This window comes from Neoarius graeffei, chromosome 11 (genome assembly GCF_027579695.1).
Source record: "Neoarius graeffei isolate fNeoGra1 chromosome 11, fNeoGra1.pri, whole genome shotgun sequence".
In the NCBI taxonomy this organism is placed as follows: Eukaryota; Metazoa; Chordata; class Actinopteri; order Siluriformes; family Ariidae; genus Neoarius; species Neoarius graeffei.
This window is the reverse complement of record NC_083579.1, coordinates 25,837,362-25,857,640: the sequence shown is the minus strand read 5'-3', so window position 1 is coordinate 25,857,640 and position 20,279 is coordinate 25,837,362. Positions and strand designations below refer to the sequence as shown.

At 40.8% G+C, this 20,279-nt stretch overlaps 1 protein-coding gene across 2 annotated transcripts; it reads left to right on the top strand.

The window, feature by feature from the left end:
* Positions 1-1,354: 1,354 nt before the first annotated feature.
* On the top strand, positions 1,355-20,256 carry styx (serine/threonine/tyrosine interacting protein). 2 transcript variants are annotated; one of them, XM_060933671.1, is made up of 12 exons: positions 1,355-1,569; positions 1,956-1,988; positions 2,111-2,164; positions 4,281-4,378; positions 4,847-4,907; positions 5,005-5,041; positions 5,184-5,223; positions 15,168-15,218; positions 17,452-17,524; positions 19,346-19,439; positions 19,769-19,818; positions 20,120-20,256. In XM_060933671.1, the coding sequence occupies exons 1-12, from the start codon at positions 1,510-1,512 to the stop codon at positions 20,135-20,137; spliced, it is 669 nt and encodes a 222-aa protein (XP_060789654.1). In that variant the 5' UTR covers positions 1,355-1,509; the 3' UTR covers positions 20,138-20,256. The 2 variants fall into 2 exon arrangements, with proteins under 2 accessions (XP_060789654.1, XP_060789653.1); XM_060933670.1 differs by having other exon boundaries at positions 19,769-20,256.
* The last annotated feature ends 23 nt before the right edge of the window (positions 20,257-20,279 follow it).

Sequence of the window (20,279 nt, the reverse complement as noted above, 5' to 3'; positions counted from 1 at the left end):
TTACATGTGTTTAAAAAATGCTAAACTCTGTGAATCGAAGTCGTTAAAGGGGTCTAAAAAGCCACCAAAATATAGCGACATTTACATGCACACTCTTTTACAGTCAGCAAGAATTCACTCTGATTGGTGATTCCGAATGTACCATTTATGTGAAAGCGATCAAATAGATGTGTCCCAAGCAATCTCATCTCATTATCTCTAGCTGCTTTATCCTGTTCTACAGGGTCGCAGGCAAGCTGGAGCCTATCCCAGCTGACTATGGGCAAAAGGGAGGGTACACCCTGGACAAGTCGCCAGGTCATCGCAGAGCTGACACATAGACACAGACAACCATTCACACTCACATTCACACCTACAGTCAATTTAGAGTCACCAGTTAACCTAACCTGCATGTCTTTGGACTGTGGGGGAAACCGGAGCACCTAGAGGAAACCCATGCGGACACAGGGAGAACATGCAACCTCCGCACAGAAAGGCCCTCGCTGGCCACGGGGCTTGAACCCGGACCTTCTTGCTGTGAGGCGACAGCGCTAACCACTACAGCACCGTGCCGCCCTGTCCCAAGCAATCGAACAATTGAAATAGAATTTCTGGGGGGCGTCGTGGCTCAGGTGCCATACCATAAATCCGGGGACCCTGGTTCGATTCCGACCCGAGGTCATTTCCCGATCCCTCCCCGTCTCTCTCTCCCGCTCATTTCCTGTCCTGTCTCTACACTGTCCTATCCAATAAAGGTGAAAAAAGCCCAAAAAATATCTTTAAAAAAAAAGAAATAGAATTTCTGACGTGCTCAAAATCAGAATCGATTTATTGTCATTGTACAACAAAATTAAAATCCTGCATAGCTGCCATCTTTCCACAATGTTTCTCCCATCCATAAAACACCACGACATCTAGAATACGCAAAAGCGTACTGAACACGCGTAGAAGGTTACAGGTGCAGAAGGCAATCTGGTTTACATGGTCATATTTAATCGGATTATCTTTCAATCCGATTAAATTCTCAAGCTGTTTATATGAAGAAATTTCATTTAGCTTGAATCGGAATCCAATTATTAACAGATTATTAGGACCCATGTAAACGTAGCTCATGTCTCTACTGTAACTATAGCTGGAAGCTGTGAGAGAGGAACTGAGGAAACGTCGGACCTGTAGATGCCTTAGAACTGGCCCGGTGAATTGTTTGGACTAGAAAATCTCAGTTGAAATGTCATGGTCGCTGGCTAGCGTGAACTGAATGAATGGAGGGTCAGAGGGCCAGAGTGCTGACGCTCGGAAGAGTTGCACGTGAGGCGCTCCCTGTCAAAAGAAGACCTGAACACGTCAGACGCTCCCTAAACCGTGTGTCACGTGATCAGTTTCTTAACGGCGAGCAAACATGGTGGAAACGCGTGCGGACCTCCGAGACTCGCTCCAGTGTCACTGCTAACGTTAGTTTAACGTCAGGCGTGTTTTTAACTCGCTTATTAGTCGAGGTCTGGATATCGGCACACTTCATAAAGCTGCAGTATGGATGAAGGGAATAAATTACAGTTTCCGTCCCTTCCTGTGTGCAAGGAGGACCAACTGGTATGCTAGCTATGCGAGCTAATGATAGTTTATGAAAGGAATAGAGTTTATATATGTATGTTTTTCCTTGTATGACAAGAGAGTTAGGTCTAAACAACTATTTCTAATTTCCTGAAATAAACTGAAGCGCCTCATTTCCTCACTACGGGTCTGTTTAGCCATGTTTCTTAGCTTGATAAGCAGTTAGCCGAATCCCAAACGCCTGCCTGCAGTATACTTGGGCACTACAGAGGATACATAAAGGCATTATAGTATGTTGTAAGAAGTGGCCCTATATAGGGAGTACTGAGTGGCTTGGGATTTAGCCAGTGTCAAAAAAAAAAAAAAAGAATGACAATAGTAGATGAAATTGGCAGATTTCCACTATATGTTTGTTTTTGTTACAGGACTGGTCATATCCCATGCGAAGAGAGATGCAGGTGATTTAAACAGTTTAAAAGCTTAGATCTCTTAATTTTAATCTCTGAATTATTATAACGTGTGTGAGAGAGACACACACACTGGTGGTGTCACTAAAACAACCTTTTATTTATTTATTTAGGAAATCCTCCCTGGACTGTTCTTAGGGCCCTACTCTGCCGCAATGAAGAGCAAGGTAAGACCAGTCTCAAAATGAACCATGACAGGAAAAGTGTGGATGAAGCGTAAAATAACACGCCTTATACCATAGTGCTGTTGCACCAAATCACAGGTTTATATTAATGCACGCAAAGTGATTATGGGATTATGAACTTGTCTCTCAGATGGTCCACCGTAACTAGAAATGGTTAAAAGCACAGGAAAGTAATCCGATTCTGATTCTGCTTCATCAGTGTGTTATTCCTGATGTCACATGCCTTGAGTCATTCAGTGCGTTTACATGCACATCCAAATCGAGCTACTGTCGGTAATCGAGCTAAGGGTCCCAGCAGGGGTGCCAGAGAAATCCAATCCTACATGCACACAAGGAAATCGAGCCATGTCATCACATTGTGCACCCGAGCCACAGGTGGCGCTACACGCCCCATCGTGTTGGTACACTTCCGGTTGTCGTCATGAAGAGCTATTCAAGAGTTATAAAAAAGTTATCAGTTCCGTGTTCACAAAGTTATCTGTTCCGTGTTCTCTTCTGCTGCTCGCTACTACTACTGTTGTCATGCCAACCAAGGCTGTTGTGTTTCCTGCTTGTGGTCTCGTCACTCGTCACTTCCGGAAGGGGCAGTGCTGAAGTAAGTAGCTCGACAGGGTTTACATGCACTAAGTAGCTCGGCTACAATCGCATAATCTAGGTCGCATAGCTCGATTACGAGAAATCCAGTTCAATTTCAGCCGAGCTAAGGTGTCTCCATGGCATTTAGAACTTCGATTTCAGTCGAGCTATGGCAGAAATTCGATTTTCTCTATGTGCATGTAAACGCACTGATTGTTGTGTTCAAGTCACTAACCCTTGAGTCAGAGGCCAATCTCGAGTCCCCAGTGTTCAAGTCCAAGTCATTAAAGAAAATTTCGAGTCCGAGAACAGGACTCCAACTGTACCATTTGACAGTGGCTGTTGCTGGCTTTATATGAAACCATCTCTGCTACTCTGTTGGACTAACGTTACTGCTTGACTGCCCAGTTTTAGTTAATAGGCTACAGATAAAAAGGTTGTTCATCGCTCAGCAAGCCCCACTTTCTACAGGGCAAATAACATGAGAGAGGGTTAACACTAGCTAGTTCATCGGTCAGCAAGCCCCGCTATCAACTGAGCAATGAACATACTGTAAGTAGCATGTCACGTACTTCTCTGGGCATAGTCTTGTCAAATGATGATTGAAATTCGAGGTTGTCCCTGTCGTCTCCTCCATAGTTCTTCTACATATGGAACACACAGTAGTGCATTTTTTTTCCCACTGCATGAGAAATATGTATAAGCAAAGTGGACAATCCTAGGGACTTCTCTCCAGGCATTTTAGCGCCATTAACGTTAGTTTGTTCCTGAACATGATGTATGAACAGGTGAATGTGCATTCTCTTGCATAAAATTAGCATAAAAATTAGTGTATATATAAATATCTTATGCCAAATTGTTACAAAAATTAAAGAAAAAATCTGAGTCCTCGTCTCCAATTTACGAGTCTGAATGCAGTTAATGCATGAGTTCAAGTGCTCAGGTCAAGTCACGAGTCCTTAAAATTAGGGCATGAGTCGGACTTGAGTCCTACGAGCCTGCCGGACTTGAGTCCTACGAGCCTGCCGGACTTGAGTCCTACGAGCCTGCCGGACTTGAGTCCTACGAGCCTGCCGGACTTGAGTCCTACGAGCCTGCCGGACTTGAGTCCTACGAGACTGCCGGACTTGAGTCCTACGAGACTGCCGGACTTGAGTCCTACGAGACTGCCGGACTTGAGTGGCCACTCTGAATAACACATCCCACTAAGTCCTTTAATAATAATGATTGACTAAGTTGATTTCTGTAAGATCCCGCATGCAGATGTTGTAATTTTTTTAAATGAGGTTCTCTAAAAGAACCAGATATTTTACATTGGATACATTTACATGGTTATGTTTATATCTCAGATGTTAATTAAAAGCAAGAATAAAATAAATAAATATTTTGTCCTGCTTTTATAATAAGTATCTACTTCAATAATTTCTGTAATATGGACTGGAATCTAATGTGTCATGAATCATGTAAGAGCGTGCATTTCCGTAAACACAGCATCATTTCATTTTATTTTATTTTTTAAAAGCTGTCTATACTGGAGAAGCAGGGGATAACTCACATTGTGTGTGTTCGACAAGACATCGAGGCCAACTTCATCAAACCTAACTTCCCCCTCAAATTTAGGTACTTAATTTACTTTATTTCTATGATACATATTTATCCATCAAATGTTAAAATGCTGTTGTACCATATAACAAAATGACTAAAATGAGGACAGTTTCAGTCCCATTCAAAGAGGTGTGGCCTGTGTTTAAGTTGCGCTGAAGAGGCGTGGCTTCTTTGCCCATCACTGTGACCTTTGTGCTTGCCACTCCTTGTGAAGGACATGTGGTCTCTGCACCAGTCACTCATAATGAAGGAGGTGCGACTTCTGTACCTCTTTCTCACAGTAAGAGGCGTGGCTTCTGTTCCTGCCTGTCTCGAAGTGTGGCCTCTATGCTGGTCACTCTTGGTGGAGGCATGGCTTCTCTGCCTGTTATGCGGATTTTATGGAAGATTCTCACAAGCTACAATGTGATTTTTATGCCAATTTCAGATATGTTTTTCATTGCATTTTATTTATTTCTCAAATTTTTCTCTTGATGTTTGCAGATACCTTGTTTTAGATATTGCGGATAACCCTGTGGAGAACATCATTAAATATTTCCAGATGGTATGTTACAGTTCAGTGGATCAGGTCAGATGTAGAATAACTTCTTTGTCTATTATGATGATTTTTCTTCATATCATCTTTCTGTCTCTCCTCTCAGACTAAAGAATTTATAGATGGATGTTTAGAGACTGGAGGTAAATGACTGATTGGTGAAACTGGTTCAGTTGTGTATATAATCTATGGGATTGTTTATAACCCTGATTTAGTGTATAATCATCTGTCTTGGTGGTGGTTAAATATTTAAATGGCTCCTTTTTTTCCTCCCATCCCCCAAAGGAAAGGTTCTTGTTCATGGGAATGCAGGAATTTCCAGAAGGTATGATGTAGGGTTGTCACTATAAATTTTGATAATCAATTAGTTCGCAATTTCCTTCTATTAACAATCAAGAAGTTAATATCGCCTTAAAACCTACCTGTACAGAAGACTGTTAACATGTTTTTTTTCTAGATTAATGCTACATATAAGTGATATGTAAATATGCCTTACTGTTTTATTCTAAAATTCTGATTACGTGTGTGTGTATACAGTGCCAGTCAAAAGTTTGGAAACACCTTCAAATTTGATGTTTTTATTTTTTAATTTTTTTTCCTACATTATAAATTAATACTGAAGTCATCCAGACTATGCAGCAACACGTAAGGAATCATTTAGTAAACTTTAAAATGTTAATCAAACCAAAATATGTTTTAGATTTTAGATTCTTCAAAGTAGGCACCTTTTGCTTTGATTACAGCTTTGCACACTCTTGACATTCTCTCAGTCAGCTTCATGAGGTAATCACTCAAAATGGTTTTCCAACAGTCTTGGAGTTCCCAGAGGTGCTGAGCACTCGTTGGCTGCTTTGCCTTCACTCTGCGGTCCAACTCATCCCAAACCATCTCAATTGGGTTTAGATCAGATGATTGTGGAGGCCACGTCATCTGACGAAGCACTCCATCACCCTCTTTCTTGGTCAAATAGCCCTTACATAACCTAGAGGTGTGTTTTGGGTCATTGTCCTGTTGAAAGACAAATGATGGGCCCACTAAGCGCAAACCAGATGGGATGGCATGTTGCTGCAGAATGCTGTGGTAGCCATGCTGGTTAAGTGTGCCTTCAATTTTGAATAAATCACCAACGGTGTCACCAGCAAAGCACCCCCATACCATCACACTTCCTCCTCCATACTTCACTGTGGGAGCCACACATGTAGGAACCATCCCAGGGTTTCCCATACATAGACCATTGTGTGGCGCAGCGCCACACAATGGATTCCTATCGCCACACAATCAGACTCGCGATTTTGAAAAAAAAATTCCGTTGCGTATTGTTCCGTTCATTCATAGTGCGCTTACTTCTCGTTCACGCGCACACACACAGAGAGACAGAGAGAGCGATGGAGAGGCGTGTACACAGGTCTGCCGTTGCGCATATAACCCAGTGTCACGGTCTGATCAGGCGCTGGTATAAATTTACCATGCACAGACTGATTTTTTTTTTTTTTTCCCCGGTCAACTTCCGGGAAGTCTAGACTGGTGGTAAATTCAGACCATGACACCGGCCTTATTGCATTATCCCGTTTATCCTGCTTCAGAATTCATGCAAGTTATTAATAATGGCTTGACATTCACAATAAATAAGGATTTCCCACTAGCCTAAATAAAAATGTTATACTCGCGGGGATGCCTAGTTGATGCTATCTGAAGCATAAAATCTGAATATTTTAAGAAACAATGCGGTAGTTGAGAGAGGCTACTGTAGGATGCCCATAGGCTAATAATAACTTCGTATTTATTTGACTATTATAATTTCATTGCGACTCAATGTTTGCTGCTTTAACTCAGATGAGTATTGAAAAGTTTTTTTCTGAATTGCGAGCGGGATTTCTCAGCTATGAATAGGGTAAGCACATAGAAATTCAGTATTCCTTTGTATATTTTTTTTGATGTAATGGAAATTTTTGGTGCTTTGATGATGAAGAAAATGTACTTTTTTATCAATAGATTAAAACAGACCTCAGGAATAGGCTCCACGGGGAACACCTGGCAGCCTGCTTACGAATCTCCATAAATGGTCCCGAACCCAATGACTTCCCTTACGATAGGGCACTTGAGTTTTTTTTTCAGGAAGCCACGCGGAATTAAATGTTCTGATAGGGCATGCAGGCTTTGCACCAATTAAGGTAATGCTTTTTCATTATTGTTAGTTGCCTTGGTGTTACCTTAAGTGGTTTAAGTATGGAGGTATGGAGTGAAGTATGGAGGAGGAAGTGTGATGGTATGGGGGTGCTTTGGTGGTGACACTGTTGGTGATTTATTCAAAATTCTGATATTTTGTTGTTACATTATACTATTTATTTCATTTTAGTATTGGTTGAGGTAAGTGTTGAGTTCAATATTTAAAATAAAAACCTCCAGCTTGTTTTTTGCAATTTATTCCTTGAATGTCAACTAAAGAATGATTGAAAGATTGCCACCAAAAAGGCAAAAAACTAAGGTAAAAACTACTTCAATTTTGGTGAGTAATTTTCATAAATTTAAAAGACAGGTTTTCCACCAACATCAAGCCCAGCAAACTAATGGCCTGCCCTGTAATGTAAAGTTGGGTCGAGGAATGAAACCAGGCAGGGTTCTGGTAAAAATTGTTTTAGCTGTCTTCTCTTAAAGAACTTAAAAGAATTTAGATTGAACTGAATAATCTCAAATGCTTCTTGTAGCTTTAAAATAGTCCCAGCAGGTGACTCTGAAGAAAAATACTGTGTGTTTGAACACCGCCCGCTGTAAACACTTTGCATACACCCCAATGACCAACTCCACCGACCGCCACGACACCACCGCGCACGATTCCCTCATCGGCACAGTGGAGCACCACAAATTGCTACCTGGTCTGTGGGAAACACTGCATCCGCTCACCTTTTCTGCGTCTTACAAAGACATGGCGATTGGAACCAAAAATCTCAAATTTGGACTCATCAGACCAAAGGACAGATTTCCACTGGTCTAATGTCCATTCCTTGTGTTCATTGGCCCAAGCTATTCTCTTCCTCTTGTTGTTCTTCCTTAGAAGTGGCTTCTTTGCAGCAATTTGACCATAAAGTCCAGATTCACGCAGTCTTCTCTGAACAGTTGATGTTGAGATGTGTATGCTACATGAACTCTGTGAAGCATTTAGGTGGGCTCTTATCTGGGGTGCTGTTAACTTGCAGTTTCTGAGGCTGGTAACTCTGAACTTATCCTGTGCAACAGAGGTAACCCTAGGTCTTCCTTTTCTGGGGCAGTCCTGATGAGAGCCAGTTTCACCATAACATTTGATGGTCTTTGTGACTGCACATGGGGATACTTTCAAAGTTCTTGAAATTTTTCGGACTGACTGACCATTTCTTAAAGTAATGATGGACTGTCGTTTTTCTTTACTTAGGTGGGGTTTACATTAGACCGTATCAGCGGATCATCAGATTAACGTTTTTAAAACGATTAGCGTGCACACAGCAACGCCAATACACGATTAGCGTGCACACAGCAACGCCAATACACGGATACGCTCGGCTCCGCAGGCATCCTGCGCTCCAAATCACTCCGCCCTGAACAGCGAGTGCCCTCTGGAGGGTGCGCACTCCGGCCCTGCGCAGCTCACAGAGCGCGCGAGTGAAGTGCACGAGCAGTGATTCGGGACTGAGCCGCTGTGTGTGTGCTCTCAGTGCATATCGGGTATGCGCGTCACTTACCACTTGAAGTGGAAGGATGGCAAGCCTAAAGACAATCATAACTACACAATGGGCAGTATTTGCATCAGTATTTGCAGTATTTTCATACTTTTATACTCTTTAATGAAAGGTGATACAAGGCGGAAGTCCGCACCGTTTTTCAGCAGTCGCGTCACATGACCAATGCCAGCGAATCAGGAAGGTGGATGTCACAGTGACGTTGTCCAATGACAACGCCAGCTAGAGCTCAGCACAGCGTATCCGTGTATTCTCAATGTTTACACAGCACCGGACCAGACACGATCTGGATTGAATACGTGGACCCTGGCGGATTCCCGTTTCCCGGTGTTTCCAGGCGTTTTAATGTAAACGGACAGTGCATCCGCGAAGAAAACGAGACAGATACGGTCTAATGTAAACTTGGCCTTAGTTGAGTAGTTCTTGGCATAATATGGATTAGAACAGTACTCAAATAGGGCCATTCACTGTATACCAACTCTACCTCTTCACAACACAACTGATGGTCTCAAACACATTAAGAGGTCAAGAAATTAACTCTTGACAAGGCACAGCTGTAAACTGAAAGCCATTCCAGGTGACTACCTCATAAAGCTGACTGAGAAAATGCCAAGATGTGCAAAGCTGTCATCTAAGCAAAAGGTGCCTACTTTGAAGAATCTAAAATATTAAACATTCTGGTTTGATTAACACTTTTTTTTTTTTTTTTTTTTGTTTACCAAATAATTCCATATATATTTCTTCATAATGTCGATGACTTTAGTATTAATCTACAATTCAGAAAATTTTAAAATAATGAAAAACCACTGAATTAGAGGGCGTTTCCAAACTTTTGACTGGTACTGTAGGTGTGTATGTGTGTGTGTGTGTGTGTGTGTATATATATATATATATATATATATATATATATATATATATATATATATATATACACGCGCGCACTTTTTTTTTTTATATCTGTACTTCTGTTACCGTAAGAGAGACAAGGAAGAGAAATTTAAAAAAAAAATGCTTAATTTTATTAAATCTTTATTAAATAATTTTATAGCAGAGCTCCCCGTGTGCAGCAGAGGCCCATACTTAAGAGAATTCAGTAATGCATTGACTTGATTTTTGCTGGCTTTTGACAGTACAGCATACGTGTACCACCCCAGGGAACCTGATCATAAGTTCAAGGCAACGTATCTCAAATGCTTGACCATCGGACAATTAAATTTCTATCTTCATTTACATTAGATGGATTTTATCCAGTGCGCATATATATCATTATCTCTAGCCGCTTTATCCTGTTCTACAGGGTTGCAGGCAAGCTGGAGCCTATCCCAGCTGACTACGGGCAAAAGGCGGGGTACACCCTGGACAAGTCGCCAGGTGTGTGTGTGTGTGTGTGTGTGTATATAATTTTTTTTTTTTTTTTTTTTTTTTTTTTTTAAATATGGGATTATTTACTAACACACGGAAAATATTCACAACAGTTTAATGTAAAACTAGTTAAAACAGATTTCTTAGTCCATTAGCTTGTACAATTGACAGTTTCTGTCATGTAAGCGTGGTAGACAGATGGAAGTACAGGAACAGTTTTATTATCCCCCGCAGGCCGATTATGTCGTGGCAATGTCTGTTCGTCCGTCCCGGGAAGGGTGCTCACCTTCTGAAATCAACTACTCCTTACAATTTTTGGAGGAATTTCAGGAAACTTGGCAAGATTTTTTGTTATATGTTGGTAATACGCATATTGCAATTTTGTTCAATTCAGTCACATTTTACCAGAGTTATAGCCCTTGATTAACAAAATTTATAATTTGACAATTTCATGAGTGTTTTTTCCTTCTGAAATCAACTCCTCTCACAATTTGTGGAGGAATTTCACCAAACCTGGTAAAAGGCTTTGTTGTATGTCGGTAATACACAGATTGTAATTTCGTTAAAATTTCGTTTGCTGTCAAAACAAAATTGTAATTTCATTTGCTGTCAAAAGCCAGCAAGAATCAAGTTGATGCATTACTGAAGTCTCTTAAGTATGGGCCTCTGCTGCATGTAGGGAGCTCTGCTATTTTACCGGAGTTACAACCCTTGATTAACAAAATTATACTTTGACAATTTCATGAGTGTGTTTTCCTTCTGAAATCAACTCTCACAATTTGTGTAGGAATTTCACTAAACTTGGCAAAAGGCATTGTTGTATGTCGATAGTACGCATAGTTTATTTTTTTCAGTTAGGTCGCATTTTACCAGAATTGTGGCCCTTGATTTAACAACCTTGTACTGTCACAATTTCATGACATCAGCTCCTCTCACAATTTTTGGACGAATTTCTCAAAGCTTGGCAAAAGGCCTTGTTCTATGACGGTAATATGCATATTGCGATTTAATTTCATTTATGAAAATTTTACCAGCGTTTTGACCCTTGATTATTTAACTTGTCCTTTGACAATTTCATAAGGGTGTACGTTCTTCTGAAATCAACTCCTCGCACAATTTGTGGAGCAGTTTCACCAGACTTGGCAAAAGGCTTTGTCATATAACAGTTATAAGCATATTGACATTTTGTTTAATTTGGGCAAATTTTACCAGAGTTATGGCCTTGATTATTAACAAATTTGTACTTTGGTAATTTCATCAAGGTGTCCTTGCTTTCTGAAATTAACTTCCCTCACAATTTTTATTATTCCCCACTGGCCCGAAGGGGGATTATGTCATGCCAATGCCTGTCCATCCTGGGAAGGGTACTCACCTTCTGAAATCAGCTCCTCTCACAATTTTAGGAGGAATTTCATGAAACTTGGCAGGATTCTTTGTTATATGTCGGTAATACGCATATTACAGTTTCGTTCAATTCAGTCGCGTTTTACCAGAGTTATGGCGTAGTTGCCAGCGGGGGATATTGTGCCCTCAGAGCACTCTTGTTGAAAACATGCTAGTAAACAAATCCAAAACATAGACAAAGGCAAAGTTGAAAAACGGGCAGTAAAGCGAGGCACAGACAGGATATCGGCGGTAATACAATACTCACGGTCCAAAAACACAAACAGGGTCAAAACCAGAAAAGCGATACAAAATACAAGCCTTGATAATATCAGATGCAGGTTACAGAGCATATACTGCACAAAGTCTGTGTGTTACTGAGAGTCTTTATATGTATATGCTGTGATTGTGCTCTAATCAGGAACAGGTGCGTGGTAATTAGTCCTAATGGCGCTGTGTCTGCACCAACATATGTGGACGTGACCGATGTAACCAGACAACTGTGACACATCACATTTGATATTTGATGGTAACTATATAGTAATGATGTGAAGTGAAAGTGCTGGTTTACTGCTGTCCACCAGGCACCCAGTAGAGTCACACCATAATAAATGTTGTGGTTGTTTCTAGCGCATGGCTTGCGGTGTCGGGGAAAGGAATAAATATGTATTTGTAACTGTGATGCATATCTCATTATTGGGATCACTGTCACAAGACAATGCAGCAATTACTGACGTGAAATACATGACACTACACAATTTGATGGTTCATCTGCTATAATCTGTTCAGGTTGTTTTCATGCCTTTGCAAATATTTTGCTCAAACTCATCAGGAGCTCCACTTTTAGGCAGTGCCTATATATCACCATTGATATAAATGGTGATATTTCTAGACGTACCGAGGTAAAGTTTGGTGTTCCACAAGGTTCTGTCTTGGGTCCACTGCTTTTTTCTCTATATATGTTACCTCTGGGCGATATTATTCGTAAACATTGTATTAGTTTCCACTGTTATGCTGATGACACACAGTTGTATGTCTCTGCAAAACCTGATGAGAGACACCAGCTTAATAGAATTGAGGAATGTGTGAAGGACATTAGACACTGGATGCTTATAAATTTCCTTCTGCTTAACTCTGACAAGACTGAAGTACTTGTGCTAGGACCACATACAGCTAGAAGTAAGTTTTCTGATTACACAGTAACTCTGGATGGCCTTTCTGTTTCTTCACGTGCAGCAGTAAAAGACCTCGGAGTGATTATTGACCCCAGTCTTTCATTCGAAACTCACATTGATAACATCACCCGGATAGCTTTCTTTCATCTCAGAAATATTGCAAAGATAAGAAATTTAATGTCATTGCATGATGCAGAAAAACTAGTCCATGCTTTCGTTACCTCCAGGTTGGATTATTGTAATGCCTTACTGTCTGGATGTTCCAATAAGTGCATAAACAAGCTCCAGTTAGTTCAAAATGCCGCAGCAAGAGTCCTTACTAGAACAAGAAAATATGACCACATCACGCCTGTCTTATCCACACTGCATTGGCTCCCAATCAAATTTCGTATTGATTATAAAATACTACTATTGACCTTTAAAGCACTAAATGGTCTCGCACCACAGTACCTGAGTGAACTTCTGCTCCTCTATGACCCGCCACGCCTACTTAGATCAAAAGGTGCAGGCTATCTGCTGGTACCTCGTATAGTGAAGGCTACATCAGGGGGCAGAGCCTTTTCTTACAAAGCCCCACTGTTATGGAACAGCCTTCCAAGTAATGTTCGGGAATCAGACACAGTCTCAGCATTTAAGTCTAGGCTGAAAACATATCTGTTTAGTCAAGCCTTTTATTAATGATGTTTATGAGGTAAAGGAGTAGATCTGGAGGGTCCTCAGACATAGAGTGTTTTGGTAAACTGGGATGTATGGATGCTGTCAGTCCCCACTCGCTTGCTCACTCGAGTTTGTTGACGGTGCAGTGGCTGGCTGCTTTATGTCCCGGGGCTCCCTCATGCCTGTGTTACCTTCTGGCTCTCTCCTTTTAGTTATGCTGTCATAGTTAGTTGCCGGAGTCCCTGCTTGTACTCGGTGCAATATGTATACTGTTCCTACTTATTCAGGTGACATCGGGCATACCTAACCACCTGTGTTTTCTTTCTCTCCCCCCCCACTCCAAATCTGTCCCTCTGAGTTACATGGAGTCAACAGGAAATCTTTTGGTGGAGACGGTGTGGACCTCGACTGGCTATCGTAGCCTGCAGGGAATCGGCCGTCAGACATTCTGTCGCATGTCCCAGACCCGGTGAAATGTAACTGAATTGTCTTGGCCAGCCCTAAGGGTCCCATCTGCATCTCATCATTGGTGAGGAGTGTGCTCCCATCACCCAATCAAGCATCCAGCCAGAGCAGGTCATGATATATTTTTTTTTACCATATTAACATGCCATTGTGTGTCATGCCTGATGTAAAGACTCTCGTCTCTGCGAGCCTACCACACAGATTTAATACTTGTCATTTTTAGGGCATACCTAACAACATGTTTTCTTTCTCTCTCTCTCCCCCCCCCCCCCCCCCCCCCCCCCCCTCTGTCCCTCTGAGTTACATGTTGATCCTGGGATTGAGATGCTGGCCTCTTCTGCCCCTCGGACCTGCTTGATCCATCCTGGTGCCCTGTGTCTGGTCGGAGTTTTATCGCCCCACTCCTGTGAAGGACGGCCCCATGAGGACAGTTGAGGGTTATACCTGTTAAAACTGTTAATATTATAGTCAGGCTGTCTGTTGTTGCCCAAATGAGGATGGGTTCCCTTTTGAGTCTGGTTCCTCTCGAGGTTTCTTCCTCATGTCGTCTGAGGGAGTTTTTCCTTGCCACCGTCGCCACAGGCTTGCTCATTGGGGATAGATTAGGGATAAAATTAGCTCATGTTTTAAGTCGTTCAAATTCTGTAAAGCTGCTTTGCGACAATGTTTATTGTTAAAAGCGCTGTACAAATAAACTTGATTTGATATCTATATCAGCAAAGTTAAAATCATTGATTAATGAAACAAATGTAGGCCTTAATGTTGCCTCGTTATAAAAATGTTCTCATTTTCATAAGAGGTAATTAGAACATCAAAAATACTGAAGTAAAAGTCATTACTAAAGAAAAATTACTCAAGTTCTCATCCAAATATCTAATTGACTGAGTCAGAAAGTATCTAGTTAAAATAATGGAAGTAGCGGTTATTCATTGTGCAGGAAGCGTCTCACAAAGCAGAATGAATGTAAGTGTAAAAAAGTCCATCCAATTTTCAATTCAAGTCGGGTATTAAGACACGTTTTATCAAGCAGACACAACTCTCCTGAGTGAAGTTTTCTATGTGCTGTGACATGTCTGTAGCCTTTAGCATTATCATACAGTAGAGTGAGATTCAAAATTTATTAACTTAAAAGTAGTTCAACACTGGTCTGACACACAGTGCTTAAATTGTAATTTAATCAAAAACCATAATGTTTCCATTTGTTCCATCAGCCTCCGTTATCATCCATCTTCTACACACCAGCATGCAGGAATATTTATAAACACCTGAATGTTATAGAACGCTGTAACAGTGTAAAAAAACACATTTCTCTTTAGCCAACTCATTAACTCTGCCTTGTGCCTTGCTTTCTGCCATGCTGAATGGTCATCCTTGCGGGATGTTGTAATATTGAGTAGTCAGTTGTAATCAGGTATTCGTGGCACAAATATGAGTAATCATACAGGACCTCTCATTTGATTGCTTTTTTCCAGCATACATGTCCAATACTGATGTCATGTCATATTTCCTTCCTTCAGCGCTGCCTTAGTTATTGCTTACCTTATGGAAACATTTGGCGTGAAGTACAGGTAATGCTGAAAATGTTAATACAACCCCAGTTCCAAAAAAGTTGGGAAGCTGTGTTAACTGTAAATAAAAATGGAATGTGACTGTTTTCAAATTCATTCATTCAGGGCGTTTAGCAGATGCTCTTATCCAGAGTGAGGTACAACATGCCCAGAACAGCCTGGGGAGCAGTTGGGGGTTAGGTGCCTTGCTCAAGCGCACTTCAGCCATTCCTGCTGATCCAGAGAATCAAACTGGTAACCTTTTGGTCCCAAAGCTGCTTCTCTAACCATTAGGCCATGGCTTCCCACAGATCATGGTAACCCCATATTTCATTGAAAATAGTACAAAGGCAACGTAGCAAGTGTTGAAACTAAGAAATTTTATTATTTTTTTTAAAAATATATGCTCAATTTAGAATTTTTTTAAAGATATTTTTTGGGCTTTATTTCACCTTTATTGGATAGGACAGTGTAGAGACAGGAAATGAGCGGGAGAGAGAGATGGGGAGGAATCAGGAAATGACCTCGGGTCGGAATCGAACCCGGGTCCCTGGATTTATGGTACGGCTACAGCAATTGGTCTCCCCAGTTCCCAAATGTTTACAGAGTGTTGTTAAAAGTAGAGGTGATGCAACAATGTGGTAAAATCCCCCTGTCCCAACATTTTTTAAAACATGTTTTACATCAAATCTCAAAATTGAGATGGGTGTCGTGGCTCAGGTGGATAAGGCGCCGGCCTTATCCACCTGAGCCACAACACCCATCTCAATTTTGAGATTTGATGTAAAACATGTTTTAAAAAATGTTGGGACAGGGGGATTTTACCACATTGTTGCATCACCTCTACTTTTAACAACACTCTGTAAACATTTGGGAACTGGGGAGACCAATTGCTGTAGTTTTGAAAGAGAAATGTCCCATTCTTGCCTGATATACAATTTCAGTTGCTCAACAGTTTGGGGTCTCCTTTGTCGTATTTTGCGCTTCATAATGTGCCAAATGTTTTAAATGAGAGACAAGTCTGGACTGCAGGCAGGCCAGTTTAGCACCGGGACACACTTACCATGCAGTTTTAATATGTGCAGAAAGTGGTTTGGCGTTGTCTTGCTTAAAGAAGGAAGGCCTTCCCTGAAAAAGATTTTGTCTGGATGGCAGCATATTGCTCTGAAACGTGTATATATCATTCAGCATTAATGATGCCTTCCCAGATGACAAGCTACCCATGTAATGTGCACTAATGCACCCTCATACCATCACAGATGTTGGCTTTTGAACTGTGCACTGATGATAAGCCGGGTGGTCCCGCTCCTTTTTAGCCAGGAGAATGTGATGTCTGTGATTTTTCCAAAAAGAATTTCTACTTTTGATTCGTCAGACCTCGGGACAATTTTCCACTTTGCCTCAGTCCATCGTAAAAGAGCTCAGACCCAGAGAAGGTGTTGGTGTTTCTGGATATTCTTTATATCTGGTTTTAACTTGCAGTTGTGGATGCAGTAATGAACTGTTTTCACAGATGATGGTTTTCTGAAGTGTTCCTGAGCCCATACAGTGACTTCCACTACAGACACGTATCTGCTTTTAATGCCTGAGGGCCTGAAGATCACAGGCATCCAATGTCAGTCTTCAGCCTTGTCTCTTGCATAGACATTTCTCCAGATTCTCTGAATCTATTAATCATGTGTACCATAGATGATGTGACCCCCAAATTCTTTGCAATTTTACATTGAGGAACGTTATTCTTAAATTGTTGCACTGGTTACCCACACAGTATTTCACAGAGCAGTGAACCCCTCCCCATCTTTACTTCTGAGAGACTTTGCCTCTCTGAGATGCTCTTTTTTTTTTTTTTTAAATCTCCAATCATGTTACTGACCTGTTGCCAATTAACCAAATTAGTGTTTTAGCATTACACAACTTTTTCAGTCTCTCGTTGTCCCTGTCCCAACATTTCAGAAGCATGTTGCTGAGAAATTCAAAATGAGTGCAAATTTTTTCAAAAATCAATTTCAGTTCCAACATTTGATATGTTGTCTTTGTACTCTTCAGTGAAATATAGGGTTTCCATGATTTTGCAAATCTACACATTCTGGGTCATTTCTCCCCCTCCCCGGTGTGTGGGGGTGTTTTTTTTTTTTTAAAACAGTGTCCCAACTGTTTTGGAACTGAGGTTGTATATTAAGACATTGTATTTGTGTTGCATTTCAGTATTTAGTGCTTTGTATGAACTGGATAAATGACTGGTGTTTCTTCACAGGGACGCTTTCAGCCACGTCCAGGAGCGGAGATTCTGCATCAACCCTAATGTAGGCTTTGTGCATCAACTACAGGTATGATTTAATCCTCAAATTCATGAATGTCATTTTCTTGCAATGAAGTATGGTTGAATTCATTTTTGAGTAGAATGATGCTGTGAAGACTTTTTTTTCATAATTGTGTGATTTTAGGCGAGTCTGAAACAATCATCTTCCTGTGGCGTGAGGAGTAAAATCCAATCTTCTGAACCTCTCCCATTGTTTGATACTCAAGGATGTTGAATTGTGTGCATGAAATTTCTAGTCATGCATGAAAAGCCAGTCACCAATCATAGCCAAGAAGAACCCAGGGTTTGCAAATTAGTTGCCCGGGATTACAAAAGATTACCTCTCCAGGTTATTGTTTTTGCTGCCTTTTTTTTTTAAATTTAATATTCATAGTTGTCTGGTGAACAAATTTTATTCTCAGTAGGGTCATATTCGGTCACATCTTGAGAGAATTCCTAAAATCCTCACAATATTCTTACAGAATTTAATCATGACAGCTGCCCATCATGTAACTTTATTATGCCACTGTAAGGTGCAGGAGGCATTATATTTTCGGGTTGTCCGTCTGTCCGTGCGTCCGTCCGTCCCGAAACCTTGTGAACGCGATGTCTCAAAGGCTAATGAAAGGAATTTCACCAAACTTTCACCATTTGTGCACTTTAGGACAAACATGAACTGATTAGATTTTGAGATCGAAAGGTCTCAGGTCAAGGTAACTGTGAGGTCAAATGTCTGTCCGAAAACCTTGTGAACACAATATCTCCAAGGCAGATGAAAGGAATTTCACCAAGCTTTCACCATTTGTGCATTTGGGGACAAAGATAAACTGATTTAGATTTTGAGATCAAAAGGTCTCAGGCCAAGGTCACTGTGAGGTCAAATGTCTGTCCGAAAACCTTGTGAACACAATATCTCCAAGGCCAATACAAGTAATTTCACCAGGTCATGGTTACTGTGAGGTCAAATGTCCATCCCCAAATGTCCATCCCCAAATGACAACTTAATAAGGCGTGTAGTCTACCAGGCGGAGGCATCCCGATCGACGCCGTTGGCGTCAAGTTCTATCTAGTTTTATTTATTTATTTTTTTAAAAGAAATTAGATGATTTTGGTTTTGGAGACCCAGGCAGCAAGGATTATCTGTTCTGCAAAGAGAACTGGAGGTGGAGTAAGAACCATAGCTGTGTTTTTACCGTCACCAGGAATCGTATTGCATTTTTGTTATATTGTAAGCATTATTACATTGTGCTTACATGTTTCCCTCCACCTCCCACACAAATAAATGCATGATCAGCTGGATCCAGGAATATGCTGCACGTGGCATTTGGTTGCCTTGTTGACTTTCATTCACCGTTTATTAGCTCACATGGCCATAGGCATGTGAGCTAATAATCTAATCAGTCTGCACAAAAGTTATTACCTGGTTTTGTGATTTCTCATTAACAAGTTGTTAATTAGGCTAGTTAATTAACTTTGAGGAAAATCGTTACTCCTCCCTCAGTTTTCAATGGATTTTGATTTTGTTCGGAAGCTCATTGTTTTCATGAAGAACAACTTAGCTAATTATAAGAGTCTGGTTTCTCATGTTACGGCCGTGTGAGCTACTGCATCGCTGACGCTCTGGTTGATCTTGTTGCGGAGAGGTTCAAGCCTGCGTGATCCATTGCTCAAGCCTGAGCAGTCACTCGGAGTAAGAAAATCACGTTGATTGTGTTCATGTTACACAAGCAGCCGTCACAGGAATACACGAGCCACAAAGTTGGTGCGACTGGGAAATTGGTGCTAAAATCATGTAATGTGCACTTGGATAAATAAAGTCCTAATGTTTGTGTGTGTTCTGTATCTGTAGGAATATGAAGCAATCTATCTTGCCAGACTAACCATCAAGATGATGTCACCCATTCAGCTGGGTCGATCTTTCTCCATTCAAGCAGGAACAACAGGTCTGTTTCCATCAAAAAGTATTTCTAACTGATCAGGTTGAAGTTTCTATGGTTGTATAAATAAGATACATTTCAGTTATCGGATTTATCCTGGTTTTTGTTATATCTGAACCCAACCAGTATAGCATCAAGCCCCGTTTTGTGCTTTTTACATCTTGGGTTATAACTTTGTCTACAGTAACTACAGGCAATATAGTTGGTTTTTCTTCAGTTTAATTCCAAGAGTTCAGTAAATATTTCACTAAATATGTGTCTGCTCAAAAATTAAATGTTGGAAACAAAACATGAGTCTTATTCCCGTTAATGACGTTACATTTGTTTCCCCACAGGGAGCCGGAAACGAACACTAGAAGATGACGATGATTTTGGGAATATGCAGGTTCAGGCAGCACAGAATGGATAGATTGTACTTCAGTGCTTGGATGTTTTTTGTTTTACATTTTTATGGAATTTAAAATTGTAAATATCGTGGGGGTTTTTTTGGTTGTTTTTTTTTTTTTAATAAAAGAAAAAAAAACGGTGGGGAGGGAGAGGCTGCTCCTGGAACCTGGGGACATTTTTGAGCCGTATGCACTGATGTTTTTTGCAGTTTTATAATATTTAACACATTTTTGCATTTGCAGTGGGACAGTATTGCAATAATGCTCTTTTGATACTTGAACTACTCTTATTTTCGCTAGATGATCGCATTTGCTTAAGGGAAAGTGAAAGGAATAAAGAACAGTGCTTCAGTGGGGAAAGACTTCGGCTGGAAAAAGATCAATGCTTACGAGAGAATTAACAACCTACTTAATAAAAAGATGACTGAATTGTTGAAGAGCTTCTGTCATGTCAGATGTC